Below are 16,311 nucleotides of genomic sequence, written 5' to 3'. Positions count from 1 at the left end.
GGCCTCTGCGGTAAAGTCATGGATTTGAGGTCAACGCTTCTGGTCATTGGAGGATCCACCTGCTCCTTCAAACTGCTGAACACGATTGTCAGACTCCTGCCAACACCAGAGCCGGCGCGCAAGAGAGCCTGGAAGTGGAGCAACATCAGCACTTCTTTAGCTCACAGCTCGCTGACAGGAACATGGGCTGCTTTATGGTGCGTGCAGACACAGTAATCAGGGTTGATGCTGTCATTTATTTTCATTTTTAACCTCTCCTGTTGTTTCCCTTTGTCTCCCGCTCGTCATGCAGTTTGTACAGTCATCCTCAGATGCTGAAGGACCTGATCTCCTCTCACTCCTTGTTCTCCCACAGCCTTGTAGCTGTGTCGACAGGTGACACCCTCGCAATAACACAAATTCAAACCCACACACTCTTTTTGGATTGAGATAAACAGATTCAACTGTTCCTAATTTTAATCTATGATGCCTTTACAAGGTCTGGTCCTGAACTCAATCATGTAAAAGTTAGTTTACCTCACTTGCAAACCAAATGCTCACCATGCCAGGTCAAATCAATTTTATTTGCCTTAAGGGGGTTTTACAGCATTCAACTTTGTCCTCAATTCCCTGATTCAGATGAGGAAAAACCCTAAAAAAAAACCTTTAACAGGAGAAAATAAAAGGCAGAAACCTCAGGAAGAGCAACAGAAGATGTAGCTTGTAAAACGTAAGTGGGATTCAGGAGGATAGTAACGGTTTTGCCAGGTGTCGCCAGACAGCACAGCTTCCACAGATGAAGCCACAGAGGTAGAGAGAGGCATGAGAGTAGGCATGTAGGCTGGAGAGAGGCCGGATCTCCTGATCGAGATCCAAACATCTGGAAGAAACACCGACAGCCAGGAGAGAGAGAGGTTCCCAGACCGTCAAGCCAAGAGGAGCCTGAGTGAACGAGAGAGGAAGGAGAAGATTAGAGAGAGAGACGGACACAGCTTGACGGCTTGTGGGAAACAGAAACAGCAGAAGTTAGAGAGATGCAGTGGTCACAGTTTGTTCCTCAGCAGGATAAACGTGGACCATAGTAGATTCCCTAAGACTGTGACCGACCCACTGTGAAGATAATGGTAACAGGGACACACCTGAGGTTTCAGCCTTATGTACTTATAGTAAAAAAAAATTTTTATATACGTAGCTGCAGATCACTGTCAGGAGGCTCACTCTGACATTTTTTTGTGTACGAATGTAGGTGTGTGTTTGTATGTGCTGCATGCTTACATTGAAGTTGTGCTTTCTCCTCTAGGTTATTTTATCCACGACTTCTTGGATGTGGCCTTCAACCAGTCATTTAAACGGTCCTGGGAGGTGCTCCTCCACCACTCTGCAGTAATAACATTAACACCCTGTGTGTGTGTGTGTGTGTGTGTGTGTGTGTGTGTGTGCAACATGCTGGCAGAGACAGCTCAATGCACTGTAGTATGCATGTAGATAAAACACAACACATTCGTCATGTTTAGAAGAAAAACTAAATTTGGCCGTTAACATCTTGACTGCAAGTTATTACTGTTTTGTTGTGTCTGACCTGGAGTCGCTCTGTATTTGCAGTGCAGATTATTTCTGAGGGTGAAGAGTGCTCAGATCTAATCCATTCGTGTGCATGCTTGTATGATAAAGAACCAGATCCTCAGGGCATATCTAGTTTTAAACTGCATAGACCAATTCTGTAAATAGAGCAATGTTTGACACCAGACACTGCATGTAAAAAAGAAAGGCAAACACAACATGAATCAATCAGCAGTTTATAGATTTTAGACTGCAAGTTAAATCTTTTAATCTAAGTTTAAATATCCATTCAGCCAAGTAGTTTTAGTTCCAGCCAAAAGTGGAAAAAGCAGTCTTTGTTTAATTGACAGCTGCAGCAGATTAGCGAAATGCTTGTATGGATCATTTGGAGATTTAATGGAAAATGTCCTGTTGATTCGTAGAGGTTTGAGGATTTGTAAGGACAAAATGACATAAACATTATTCAGTATTCAGTAATGTACAGTGGTGAAGAGTCATAACTTTCAGATACTTGTACTTTACGTAGTATTTAGTATGAGTATTCACAGTGGATGCTACTTTAGACTTTATTTATTTATTTCTTCTTTCATCTCAGAGGGAAACATTGCACTTTTTAATCCACTGCATTCGTCTGACAGCAAGTTAGTTACTTTGCACATCAGGAGTTTATGTTCAGAATGTGTGATTATATCATGCAGAATCATATTCAATGGGCTAAAATACCCTACAGAATGGCTGGATTAACCTGTGAGGAGGCCCTGGAAGTAAAAGTTTGTTGTTGGGCATACATGCTCATGGTGCAAAAGCTGCAGTTAATCAGATTACATGCAACCTGTTGGCCAAACCTTATGTGTTTGGGGCTGCTGGAGGTCTGGGGCAGTTGTCCCCTTTGTCCAGTTGGTAAAAGTATGTGCATATAAAGTAGCTAAAACTATCTTTAGATTATTCTGTTATGGCATTACTACTACTCAGGTAAAAAATCTGAAGATGTGAGCTGATGCAGCAGGCTGGCTGTTTATGTCAACTCTGTGAAGCTCATAACACCCAAGTGCTCATCACAACACGGTGAGGTGTTCTTCTTAATTTGTCCAGCCCTTCCATATCTGTATGCTGTGATAAAGATGAGGACAGTGAATGAAACTGCGCAGTCATCCTTCCCTGTTGTGTCAGCGTTCAGCCTTGACGTGTGTGACCGTTTAATCTCAGGCGGCAGAGGTCGTGACCTGGTTCACCTCCAGCAGGGCAGCAGCTCGTCGCCTCGGCGTGTGAGGCTACTATACTTTCACATATGGCTCAGGACTTTAGGGTTGCCAGGCTGGTAAATGCCCCACAATATATCCTCCGCCGATATGTCGTCCCCTTTTTGTCTTGATCTTTAATTCATGAGGACCTCAGATGGAGAGTTTGATCACTTACCTTCTGGCTACACAACATCTGGACCCAAATCTGCTCATAATCAGCAACTGCAGAGCAACTGCGTTATACACCAGCCAAGAGACTTTTTGCAACTTGGCAACCTAAAGCTTCCATCTACATGCTTAGTAGTAGTAATGTGTTAGTAATCAGTGACAATACTCTGCCCCAGTAGGGTTCTCAGTGTAAGAGATATCAATTGATTAGTCTAAGACTTTGCAGAACTATGGGCAACTAAAAGCGAAGTTAAAAAACTCTTTTAATGTGTGATTTTGTTGGAGTGAGGCTGTAAATGACGTTTTCCTGCATGTTTCTGTGTCTGCATGTGTGTTAACCTCTGATTCCCAGGTGATCCCCTGCTTCAGTTTGGCTGTAACGTCCCGTCTCTACCTTGGCTTCGCTGTGGTGTCTTTGCTGATTGAGATCAACTCTGTTTTCCTTCATATCAGACAGCTTCTCCTCCTGTCAGGACAGAGAAACAGGCCAGGGACTGAAATTACAGCCCCTCGCCCCTCTGTGACCTACAGCATGACCAGCTGGCTCAACCTGGGAACGTAGGTGGCTCAGTGTGTCCCTTCTGGGCGTTTCACAAAGGTCACATGTGGAAATATTAAGTTAAAACTTCTTCTTGGACGGGACAGTTTTCACATGGGAGCATGTGAACGTTCCTACAGAATACTTTTTAAACATGAACATATGTGTGTTTTTGTGTTTCAACATGAGAAATGATGCTGAACACAATGAGTGAATCATTTTATCATTAGGTTAAATCCATGGCAGTGGTGATTTTAAAGGAATAACCCCAAACGTTTATGACTTTAAAGGAATAGGCCGCCATTTTTAGTCTTCTTTGGTAGATGCTATATACAAACACAATATATCTGGCTGATTTTCTCCCTTACCTGCAGGTTGTTGGTGTTTCGTGTCTGTACGACGGGTTGGATGAGCCGCTGGCTGGCAGCTCACAGTGAACGTATACCTCGCTACACTCTAATGATGGGAACAGTAGGCCTGAGTCTCATCACCACCATGAACACAGTGCTGCTGTACAGACTGCTCAGAGCAGACTTCTTCACCGACACACGCAAAACCAGCAACAGCCACTAGAGGAAGCCAGTGCTGTGTTGCTCCTGGTGAAAAATGACTCCATTGATTCAGTTTTCTACCTCATGATGTAGCAGAACCTGAGGACCTCTGTAATTTACAGTGTTTGCTTGTAACTTGTAATGTTCTTCATTATAATAAAGATCACGTGAAACACATGAAAAGAAAAGAATCTCAAAAGGGCAGCTTTCAGCTGCAATATGCTGTGTGTATCACTGGGGAAATGACACATCTGAATTCTTTTAAATCTGCAAGTGTGAGATTTTCCTGATTACCTTTATTTTAAACATAATTAACTTGAATGCTAAATTTTTGTTAATAACGACAGTTAAACTTTGGTGCTTTTAAAGTCATAGGAATAGGTCCAACATTTGTTCCAACATTTATGTCACAACTCAGAGGGGACAGCATGCAACGAGGTCCCTGTTTCATATCAGCAGATTAGAGCAGCACACGGCAGCTCGTCAGTGCTAAACACTACATCATGATCCTCTTCTGCTGGAACAGGTCAACGAGAGTGGGACCTTTGCAGCTCGTTTTGGTTTGGACTTCTTGTTTGATGCGAGGCAGGTGAACCTTCTCTGTCCTGGACTCCGTCTCATAATAGGGACACACCTTCAGGTGTTCGGACATGGAAGGGACGTCTTGGAAGCACCAAGTGTCCACGGGAGAGAACAAGGTGCTGAACTGCCATACCTGAAGTCACAGAGCGAGAGGCAAAAGAGAGACAACTGAGTTTTTGGTTGTGAGTGTGTCCTGTAAGTGTCCAGTGCCAAAATCCAGATGAAGGAAGAGAGAAGCTGATAAGGAAAATGTTTGTGCATCTTTAATTATCAATGTTCGCTTACAGCAGCTAAGCAGAGGGGGGTGTTTTACAGACTTTCTTCAGCTCTGCATGTTTTTCAGGCACAAAAAAAAAGGAATTTAATCAGTATTTTTATTTACAGTCAATATTCTCCCAAGAATTGAATTCAATCAGATATTCAATATTACATGGACATTAAGGACAATACTCTTTGCAGTAAAGCTGCACAAACAATGTTTATCTGTCGTGAAGCATGAGGTAGAGTAAGAAGTCAGGTCTGGCACTCATGTAAAAGTACTAACACAATATGTAGTAGGCCTATCAGCAACCTTCAGTACTTTAAGTATCAAAGTACTTGCTCTGTAGTAAAAATTGGCAGCTGTGAATGATATATTATGATATATTTATTTACCACACCTCACATGTACATTTCACATTCATGTGTTTTGTTTTTATTTACATGAAAGAAACTGAAAAAAATATTTTATTACATTGTTAATACTGATGGATCTGCTGTTGTAGCTAGTTTTTAAGTGATAATCTCTAAAATTTCCATTTAAACAAATGTCATAATAATGTTTATTCGCTGTCTATTGCCGAATGAGGGAACACAATGGCGACTGAGCCCTTGGCCCACTGACGAAAGTATTACAATATTTATATATATGCAGCATATAGTATTTATGCTGTATTAAGTTTCTGCTGCTGCAGCTTCACATTAAGAGCATCTAACAGGCGAAACACAGGCGGACATTTCTTATGAAGTAATCACAGGAGTAGTTGAGTAAATGTTCCTGCAAAGTGAATGACAAACTGCCCAGATGTTGCTAACGAACACACACACACACACACACACACACACACACAGAGAGAGAGAGAGAGAGAGAGTGTATAATCCACTGTCATTCTCCAGACAGACACTCTGGCTCTAAGCTTACCCTCTGCTTCACCCTCCACTTGGCTCCTCCATGTGAGTAGGTCTTCCTCTCCCAGCGGAGGGTCACCATCCCTCTGTCCTGCAGCAGTGAGGAGCAAACCTGCCTCATGAGCCGGGACACCAGAGCCAGCTGGGACAGGGACAGACTGTCCAGGAAACTGGCCATGTGGCACAGCACCTCGTAGGGCAGCGAGCTCAGGGAGTCCTCCCCTCCTCCTGCCCGGCCTCGTCTCTTCCTCTGAGCGGTGGAGAAGTCCGCTGAGCTCCTGGGCGGCCGGGAGGCGTCACCCAGAGAGACAGAGATGGTGGGATGCAGACTAAAGCAGCCCAGATCCTCACTGAAAACAAAGTTGAAACTATGGTCTTTAAAGGTGCATTACAGTTAATTTTTGCAGCCCTGCACATCAGTACTACACAATAATAAAGATGAACCGTTATCTCACTTGTAGGCGACGTTGGCTTCATGTGTGGAGGGCTGCATCCTCTTCTGGCTGAAGGTGCATCCTAGGTAAGCCAGGGGGCATCTCTGCTCGAACCATCCATTCACACCCATCTGGATGTCACTGTGGATATTCCTGCATACGAGAGCATATTGATTATTAGAGAATTAAACATTTTTTAATACATGCATTGCATTATCTTAGAATCTTGCAACTATGAAGAAACTAGATGTTTTAGAACAATAAAGAAAATTGATATCTTACATGTAGGCAGGGATTTAAAAAACACAGACTCCATAGATAATTTTGATTTAAAAAAAGACAAAATAGAAACCCACTTATAATGTTTTCCATATTCTCGGCGCTGGAAAGTGTGTCCACAGACGAAGGTGAAGGCGGAGGTGGCCTTGTGGTGCCGGCTGGTGACGCTCTCCACCTGCAGCTGGAGGTGCAGCTCCAGTGGCTTGGCAGCAGTCAGATCGGCCAGTGATGTGTTTCTCCGGAAAGGGGCAGACAGGAAGCTGTAGGTCTGCGTGCCCTCATCTTGTAACAGACCGTCTGTGCATATGCTCTCTGCAATGAGGTGACCCCTTTGCTCCTTCTCCAGGGAGCACAGCAGAGAGGCCTGAGGAGCAAACCAGACACATCATGTGACAAATATTCAGTATATGTGTGGTCAGTTGAATAAAAAAGGACACAAGAAGCTTGATGGGTTGAAAAGACTGAAAAGAGGATGAATTTCTCTCTCTCACCTGAACTTCATCCCACACTGGCATCTCCTCCAGCACCACCCCCAGGTCACTGGTGTCCACAGCTTGACTCTCCCTCCTGTAGAAACCAGGGTTACGGATGCGGCTCTGCCTGGCAGCGAAGCTGGTTGGGACTTTGAAGGTACGCACGGTGATGATCTTCATCGGCTCCACGTGTCCATACACAAATTTCTTCTTCAGATTTCCAGCGAGACAGGAGGAGGAAGGTGTGGAGAAAGCAATGCATGCACTGCTCCCCTGTTTGCAGGCGTTGGATGCTGTGGCACCCATACAGCTATCTGCTGCATCTTCCTCTGTCAGAGTGCCCAGCCCTTTTCCCCTGCCTTTAGCCAGTCCCCGGCCTCGGCCTGCCGCAGCTGCCTCTTCAGTCTCCCTGCAGCCACTCATCTCCATGCTGAACATCCGCTCCCAGGCGTTGTAGTTCTCCAAAAGATCAGCATTTACTCCTGAGGCCCTGGCTAGAGCCTCCCTCTCCTCCTGGGTTAGCGCCCGCTCATATACAACCCCATCCCCATTCTCATCCTCATCCTCATCCTCATCCGCATCCTCATCCTCATCCTCATCATCGTCTTCTTTTTCATCAGGGGTATTAGGATGAAACATGCTAAAAGACTTCCAGGTGTGACCTTTGGCTTCCTTTGCAGCTGCACTTTCTGCTGCCTTTCTCTGCTTCTCCTTCCTCCTCTCCTCCTCCCTCCTCTCTTCCTCTTTCTCCTCCTCCTCCACACTCTGGATCAGCTCTGGAAACAGTTTCCTCATCTTCATGGAGTGAAAGATGAGGTCCTGGTCTTTCAGGGCCATGGCCAGGTCCAGACATCCTCCCTGCTCTCTCTCCCTGAGGAGGTTTTCATGTAGTTGTGTGTTTGGATGAGAATGGGCGTCGTTGGCCGGCCAGCGGTTCCACTCCATGGAGCAACACACCACGCTTGCAGGACACACCTGGAGGTGAGCTGCCTGCGAGGAGCGGGGCAGGTGGACCGGGCAGCCGTACTCAGCGTTGAGGCAGGGAACCCTCACGTTGGGGCAGAGCAGCAGGTGATCCTCCTCCTTGCACAGGTGGAAGAGAGCTCCACAGTGCAGGCGGCAGGGCACGACCGCACAGCACACAGAGACCTCCACCCGAGCCCTGCAGCGCCGGCTGTAGCAGGAGTCACAGTGGATGTGCTGCCGCACCCTGGATGCTCGAGAACAAGTACTCTGATTGGGTTCAGGAGGAAAAAAAGGATTGGAAGAAACACAACATTTCTTTAAATTTCAAATTTAGTCAAATCATGCAATAGTAACATATTACTTACTACCATATTACTTTTGCATTTCAAATATTTGCATGGTCAGTATATTTATTTGCAAATCTGCTGCATCATCAGACTTTAACCCCTGTTAACCCCGCTGACCTGCAGGTGCTGCACTAATTAATCATGCTTTGCAGCCAAACAGCAGAAGCCTGGGGGAGATCTAGAAATAAAAATATACTATAATACTGTATCTACATGATACTGTCAGTATTGTAACAACTTTAAAGCTACTTAAGAGGGAAATAAAAGGGCAAAACTGGACAACATTGGAGCTTACAGTTGCAAAATAAAACCATACCATGCTTCAGATCCTCTGGCAGCACTTTTTTTTATCTGAAGCTGTAGGTCTGTCCTGCAAACAGAGAGGAAACTATGAGTCTCGAAGTCTCACAGTACAATCAGCTTGGAAAAATGCACGTAAACACACAGTGGAAGGACACCAGCAGAGTCCTGTGGCATTAGAGGCAACAGGAAAAGATAATTACAGACTTTATCCTACCGCTGTAACACGCTCCCTGCGCTCCGTCTTGTGATCCAAAGACCAAACTGTCTGTGTGTATGTGTATGTGTGTGTGTGTGTTTGTGTGTGTGTCTGTGCTATGCATGAGTGTTATAAATAGAGCCGAGCACTGACAGAGAAATGTCACACAGGTGGTCAGAAACATGGTTTGGGTTTCCAGCCCGCTCAGCCACTTACATCAGGAAATCTCTTTCACCTTCTGCCCTCTGTCTCATATTGTGCTGCTGACCATAATTGATTTCAACCTGCAGAGAGCAAAATGAGGCTGAGACTTAAATAAGATCCAAACAGTGTCCTCTAGTGGAGATCTAAGTATAACCAAAACATTGGCAGTGTGTATTTTCTTGCAGGAATTCCACCAGAAGATGAACCATTTATTCTGCACAGGAAACAGGTGCTCAGACACATTCGTTCCTCCGCAGGATGAAGGGATTTGGATGAATTTTGGCTGTAGCTTGAATCTACTGCAGCAGAGTGAGAAACTGAGGGGGGAGTTATGTCTCCTGCTGAACCTGCTTGTTGCTTCTTGGCTAATTTTAACCTGCCAGTTCAAAGCGCACAGGGACGGAAAGCAAGGTTATAAAACCAAAGGGAAGAAAACAGCGCGTCTGTGGCAGCACCTTGGTAAGACCTTTGTCAAGATAAAGTTTGAGCCAACTGTGAATGTGTTGAAATGTTAAATATTATTAGTTAAATATTTCTGTTGCTTTTAGTTCTCATTTTATTTACTCTTAAAGATTTTTAACAGTCAGATTTCCAGCGCCACAGGATACATGACTGAACAACACTACTACACAGGCCCATAGCTCTTCATTTCACAGTAAGATTACACAGATTAAGTACATTTTAAGTTGAGCTTTGGAGCCAAATAACATTTCTTAATGCTGAGTGCATGAAGGACAAACAGCTTCCCATAACTGTGTTTGTTTGCTGGTGATTGGTTGTGTGGCCTATGTCAGGCGCAGACCCTGTTAAGGGTCGCAGTATAAATCTGAAGGGTCATGACAGAACAAGAAAAAAAACACTTAAGGTGTCACTCTTTGGTTGACCTGCTCATAATTTTTCTGGGGCCAAATGCCAAAAAGGTTGGGGATTACTAATATATGTGATCCACTATTTGTTGCTGATGTGACATCAGAAGTATGAATCCCAATGTCTTTTTTTCTTGCAGGATTACAAAACTTCTGGTTTAAAGTCCTGCAGAGATGGTGAGTCACAGACTTTTCAGATATAATTCTTCATGTTGAATTAAATACAACACTTATGTACCTTGTTTATTTTCTCATGACCAGAGTACTCGCTCTCGAGCGTCCAGGGTGCGGCAGCACATCCACTGTGACTCCTGCTACAGCCGGCGCTGCAGGGCTCGGGTGGAGGTCTCTGTGTGCTGTGCGGTCGTGCCCTGCCGCCTGCACTGTGGAGCTCTCTTCCACCTGTGCAAGGAGGAGGATCACCTGCTGCTGTGCCCCAACGTGAGGGTTCCCTGCCTCAACGCTGAGTACGGCTGCCCGGTCCACCTGCCCCGCTCCTCGCAGGCAGCTCACCTCCAGGTGTGTCCTGCCAGCGTGGTGTGTTGCTCCATGGAGTGGCTCCGCTGGCCTACTGATAACACTAACCCACATGGTGATGTAGCTCTGCAGGAGAACGTGATGAAGGAAAATGAGGGGCAGGGGGAGGCTCTGGATCTCGCCATGGCCTTGGTGGATCAGTCAGACCTTTACGACCGTCTAAAAATGAAGCCCCTCTATCCAGAGCTGATGGAGGCAGCAGAGGAGGAAATAAATGATGAGAAGAAAGAGGAGGCTGCAGAGGGAGGCTTAGTCAATGGTGTCGCACACGAAGATACTAACGAAGGTAAATCATAGTGTTGCTTTGGTCCAACATGGGACAACTAATTTTTAAAAGATGCCTCCTCTAAGACATTACGCATGGTTATAAAGTCTGTTATGGGTCATTGTTAGGGTGGAGTCACTTTAAAGGCCTTCCTGACTCCTTTGGTGTTCCACATGGGAGCTTTGTTCTTAGCTCTTGGTTTGAAGTGAGTGGAGATCAGGAACAATGTGATGTCACATACTTTTGTGCACCAATCAGGATTGAGCAACATTTTGGTTAGGTTGTTCCTGTCGCTGTCAATCATATCTCCAAACCACGCCTGTACAGACAAGCTCAGTTTTTGAGTGTAAACATTTGCTAAATAATAACCTTAATATGTTGAGGGTTTATTTTACCTTGATGATTGCATTGAATATCTATATTTTTAACACCAAAAAAAATATTATTTCTGTTCTGTTGTCTTTACATTTCTCGTGCAGGTCTCCCCACATCTGTTACTTCAGAAAACCAGTATGTTGTTGAGGAGACTGTACAGAACAGTGTGGCGCAGGACTTCACCCTCAACAAAGAGAAATTCAACATGTCTGAGATGATGTTCAGCAAGGAGCGAGGCGGCTGTGCTGTTGCTCAGGAAAACCAAAACAATCCCAAACAAAACCCAAAATCCAATGAGAAGATGAAAAACCAGAGGCAGGACAGCGTGGGGAAAACAACACCTGCAGACCACAGAGACACGGAGGAAGACGGCAAGGCTGCAGCCGAAAACTGTCTTCCACATGACACAAGTAAGACAGGGCTCGCCCCGTGGCAGGAGGGGGTGCTGGACCGTCTGGGGCAGGAGCTCACCCCGCAGGAGTACAACATGTACGTGGTTCATCACGGGCGCATGCTGCTCACCTTCGGACAGATCCAGGCCTGCACACCGAGGGAGAGGGATTTTGTCTACGGCAGCCTGGAGCCTATCCCAGTCCAGACCCTGCGCTCTTTCAAGGTGATGGTTTCAAACTACATTTATTTACTGTAAAACTGGTGTCATTAAAAGGCATCAGTGTGCATCAACTGAAGTGATGCAAACGTTTGTGTGACGTCTAAAAGCCAAAAGCTCCCACAAAAGTGTTACTGGGCCTCACAATGGCTCTTCAGAAACCTGCGGGAGAAGTCTTGGAGACTACATCCATGTTTTCTACAGTCTATTTACTTCAAACTAACTCCAGTGCATGGTGATGTCACACTTAGCTCGGCCCATCTTTATACACAGTTGTGGTTTGATCAAATTTGATTAACAGTGGTGTGGCAATGTAAGCAAACATCCCCAAATCTCAACAAGTCAACCTGACCTAACAATGATTTAGAGAAGATGTGTTCTGTGTACTCTCCTGGCTTCTATTATATATGTATTCTCTTGTGATCTTCTCTCACATTAGATCCCTGACAGCTATCACTACAGGCGGCGGGTTCATCTGTACGACACGGCTGCTCGGGCTCAAAGTGAACCTCGCAGTGTGGACACATCAGACCTGGGAGTCAATGAAGAGGACTGGTTCATCGATGAAGCCGCAACCACCCTGCTGGGCTACGCCGAGACGGTGGTCATGGGTCACAAGGTCAGTCAGATATTTAAAATATATAAACTGCACATAAACGTGATAGTGACGACAGTGAAATGAGAAATTTTGTGGTTTCCTGAAACATATTACCAGAGACCATGTGTATGCAATAGTTTTTGTGACATTTTACAAAGAGGTACATGAAATACTGAGCAGTTAGTAACAAGGAATGAGTGGCAGATGAGTTGCAATTAATGAGCAAGTTCATGAATAACTAAATCAAAGACTATATAGTAGATAATGATGTGGCAATGAATATATTGATGCATATGGTTTTGCGTGAGTATTTTGAAGTCATGTCTAAAACATTTAAGATTAGAATTAAATGTTGCACCTTTGCTGTATTATTCGGAGTTCCAGAGGACTTAAATCGATTTGCTTTCCAAATCATTTGAGATTTTAGTTTTATGCTGTATCTTTATCAAGACTACATCTTTAACAATAATTCAGTGGAAATAAAGATGCCATGTCTTCTCTGTATTAGTATTTGAAACTGTTTAAGGAATACGGTAATTTGGCTGGATGTCAATGTTGTAAAACTTGAAATGTGAAAAAAATAGTCGTAATTTTTAAAAGCAATGATCTCTGTGGTGCTTTTTTTTTTTTTTTTTTTTTTTTACCAAAACCAGCTTCTCTTTCTGAGAAATCAACTCCTGCATGCTGTTTGTTAAAAAACTATGCTTTGATGAAACAGCCTTTGTGTGGCACTGTGGAAATTACTGGGAAACAATGGCTTCCTGGAATGTTTTTAGAGAAAAAACCTCATTCACTAGTTTAAAACATTATGAAATGCTTTTCAAAATGTTTGTCAGTAAAGACGAGTACATGTAAAAACATTGGTTTGGTCCTTGAACTAGAATTAATCACATGTTTGTCACACTTCAGGACTCAGAGGCTCAGGTGCAGACACAAGACTCGGCAGAAACAAGGAGGGCAATATATATAGGATTTATTTTTTCAACACAAAACGCTATGCAGGTCAGGCATAGGAAAAACCAACATACAATGAACTGAAAGCCAACACAGTCCTCTAACAGGCTGGTGGATAACTATGAGGTTAAACTACCTAACACAACACTAGACCTAACCAGAACGGAGATAACCTAACACAACACTAAACCTAACCAGAACGGAGATACTAGATACTTAACACAAAATCCCTTACCTAGGTTTATTGTAAGGACGAACACAAATGGTAAGCACAAGCACACTGGAATTAGCAACAGAGCCGGAGTAGACTGACCGGAATGGAGGGCAGGAACAACTCCTGGATGACAGAGGGTGAGGGTAGATGAAGGTGGAACAGGAGCCAGTAGAAGCAGCGGAGCAGGTTGAGCAATGGCAGGAGATGAGATGCAGCGGGGAGGAGGGTATCTGGATCACAAACAAATCAGGGTTAGAGCAGAACCATTCAAAAGCCAGAGGACAAAAGTGCTAGGCAAATACAGACAGACTGACTGAAGAACTTTTACAATCCGGCGTCGAGTCGTGGTCAGCTGGCTTCTTAAAACATAGGTTGCAGTGTGAACAAAGGAGGCCACTCCTCGCCGCAGCTGTGATCATCAGTTGATTCCAGATTGGAAACAGGTGCGCCCCCAGCCAGTGGGAATGAGCAGGAACAGGGTAACAGAATGCTCCACTAGGTGGAGCCCGAAGCGGAGGGCATGACAATGTTGTGATGGATTGGTCTTCGTGCAGATCAGCCAGTCAAAGGCAATCGATGGACTCTACGTTGACGAGGGAACGCAGACCCACTCGTTCCGCTCGGCTCCGTTTAAAGAGAAGACGACCCTGGCAGAGGTGATGGTGGACAGACCGCTGAAGCTTCATCTACAGCTACAGGCGGAGAGGGTGAACAGTAGACACAACAAAGCCAGCTGTGTCTTCACTTTCCTCTGCGGTCACACCTTCCACCGCAGAGAGTTCGCCACACATTTCAGGTGACATTTTCAGCAGGCTGACTATCTCAAAGGACTAAAATTAAAGGAATAAATGGTGATTTGCCACTAAAAATTCAACAATTGTGGAGAATTGAAAGGATGCAACCAACTGGAAACGTCAGCTGGTAGTCTGAAAATGCAGTTGATGCAAAATAGTCATCGTCATTTCTTTTCCAGGAACGTCCACAGCGACATCCAGACGTCTCTGAGTGGATGGTTCGAGCAGCGGTGCCCCCTAGCATATCTTGGATGCACCTACAGCCAGAGGAGGTTCCAGCCCTCCACACATAAAGCCACTGTCTCCTACAAGTGAGCACGAGTCACCATTCACCACACACACAATCCTGAACGGTAGAAACTCAGACTGTACTCTGGATTGTATTGCTTTGTCTTTCCTTCCCTGCAGTCAGCGGCTGAGGAGTTTCAACCTGCAGCCGATACTTGAAGACTCAGTAGGCGACGCCTCCCGGCCGCCCAGGAGCTCAGCGGACTCCTCCACCTCTCAGAGGAAGAGAGGAGGTCGAACAGGAGGAGGGGAGGACTCCCTCAGCTCGCTGCCCTATGAGGTGCTGTGTCACATGGCCAGTTTCCTGGACAGTCTGTCCCTGTCCCAGCTGGCTCTGGTGTCCCGGCTCATGAGGCAGGTGTGCTCCTCGCTGCTGCAGGACAGAGGGATGGTGACCCTCCGCTGGGAGAAGAAGACCTACTCACATGGAGGAGCCAAGTGGAGGGCCAAACCTGTGAGATACTCACACTAAGTCATCCACTCCATCCATCATTTCAGTGTTTTATAATGATGAAACTGTACCACCTGTGATGCTTATTTTCCTTTCCACTCCTCCTCTTGCTCTTCAGGTGTGGGAGTTCAGTCATCTGTTCTCCACAGTGGATTCGTGGCATATGGCTGACATCCCCCCCATATCTGCTCATCTCAAAGTCTGCCCTTACTACGAGCGCTCTCTGCACAGTCGGCCTGTTCCCCTCCCCAGCATGAGTGAGAAACAGGGGAGCGGTGACGAGAACCATAGCCTCATCAAACATTTCTCACAGAACAGATGGAAACAATGCAAAAAAAATATTTAATTCTACCTGCTGCGTGTACCTTAATATATTTTGGGTGTTCTTTTCACTGATGGCCAGATTACACTGGTGTAGGGACAATGTCTTATAATAGTATGTCACAAAGCAATACACAAATCAAATAAATCCAACCTGAACCTGTGCAGTTTTTCTTCTACCTCATGATCTACCTAATATTTAGTATTATGGAATTTGTGTCTTAAGCAGAAGTTACATTACGCAGAATGTTTTTATATGAAAAAAGATAATTATGACATGTCATTATGGAGCATATAAACTGCTATGATTGATCTCCTCCAACCTTCAACTCATACATCTCTTAACCTGCCTCCCAAATATTTCTCAATGCAACCGCTCATGTAGTCTGTGTGAATATCACCATAAATTAACCACACTAACATAGATGCTATTCAGACTGTACATGACTCAGATCAGTTTGGCAGAATTTACATTGATAAAGACTAACTGTTGTTGTAAAACCCACTGAGCAAAAATACTGAACATATGTATAAGGGATGGTCAGTGCCACACAGAGAGGGGAGGCAGATGAGACCTTGTGACTATTATTTTTGGGTTCAAGCCTCTCAAATGTGAGGATTTGATTTGTCGCTATGTTCTGAAATTTTATAGACAAAAATATTATTGAGTGAAACCATCAGCTGATTCATTCAGCATGAAAATAAAAAGATCATGAACACCTGAACCCTCATTTTAGAGGACGGCAAGATTTCTTAGCTTTTGAGTATTTCCATTTTGTGCAACTTCATACTTCTACTCCAGTACACTTCAGAGGAAATATTGTAGTTTTTACACAGCTGCATTTATTTGACAGCTATAGTTACTCTGCAAAATGGATTTTACGTGCAAAACATTTGGTGCATCATTTTTGAACCACTAGATTGTAAAATAAGTAAACCAGGTCCACCTCGATCAGCTAAAAAAAATCCATATGCTGCTAATACTTAAAAACATAAATAATAAAACAATAATATAAAATAATTTTAACACTACAAGGAGCCACTCTTGCT

The 16,311-nt window shown here is 44.5% G+C and overlaps 3 protein-coding genes across 3 annotated transcripts; 2 read left to right on the top strand and 1 right to left on the bottom strand.

The window, feature by feature from the left end:
* Window positions 1-18: 18 nt before the first annotated feature.
* Window positions 19-4,059, top strand: LOC121617584 (TLC domain-containing protein 2-like). Its single transcript, XM_041952774.1, has 5 exons — window positions 19-197; window positions 293-375; window positions 1,280-1,362; window positions 3,301-3,506; window positions 3,861-4,059. The coding sequence occupies exons 1-5, from the start codon at window positions 19-21 to the stop codon at window positions 4,057-4,059; spliced, it is 750 nt and encodes a 249-aa protein (XP_041808708.1).
* A 428-nt stretch (window positions 4,060-4,487) lies between these two features.
* LOC121617034 (F-box only protein 40-like) lies at window positions 4,488-8,833 on the bottom strand. The gene is made up of 7 exons (XM_041952014.1): window positions 8,803-8,833; window positions 8,602-8,655; window positions 6,991-8,205; window positions 6,577-6,863; window positions 6,242-6,373; window positions 5,800-6,136; window positions 4,488-4,752 (listed from the first exon to the last, which is right to left on the bottom strand). Exons 2-7 carry the CDS (start codon window positions 8,602-8,604, stop codon window positions 4,534-4,536), a joined length of 2,193 nt encoding a protein of 730 aa, XP_041807948.1. The 5' UTR covers window positions 8,605-8,655; window positions 8,803-8,833; the 3' UTR covers window positions 4,488-4,533.
* A 1,194-nt stretch (window positions 8,834-10,027) lies between these two features.
* Window positions 10,028-15,286, top strand: LOC121617583 (F-box only protein 40-like). Its single transcript, XM_041952773.1, has 8 exons — window positions 10,028-10,031; window positions 10,116-10,677; window positions 11,136-11,647; window positions 12,081-12,260; window positions 13,962-14,203; window positions 14,381-14,512; window positions 14,610-14,943; window positions 15,059-15,286. Exons 1-8 carry the CDS (start codon window positions 10,029-10,031, stop codon window positions 15,284-15,286), a joined length of 2,193 nt encoding a protein of 730 aa, XP_041808707.1. The 5' UTR covers window position 10,028.
* Window positions 15,287-16,311: the final 1,025 nt, after the last annotated feature.

This window comes from Chelmon rostratus, chromosome 14 (assembly GCF_017976325.1).
Source record: "Chelmon rostratus isolate fCheRos1 chromosome 14, fCheRos1.pri, whole genome shotgun sequence".
Lineage (NCBI taxonomy): Eukaryota > Metazoa > Chordata > Actinopteri > Chaetodontiformes > Chaetodontidae > Chelmon > Chelmon rostratus.
Note: the sequence above shows the minus strand (reverse complement) of the source record. Positions and strands in the feature narration are given on the sequence as shown.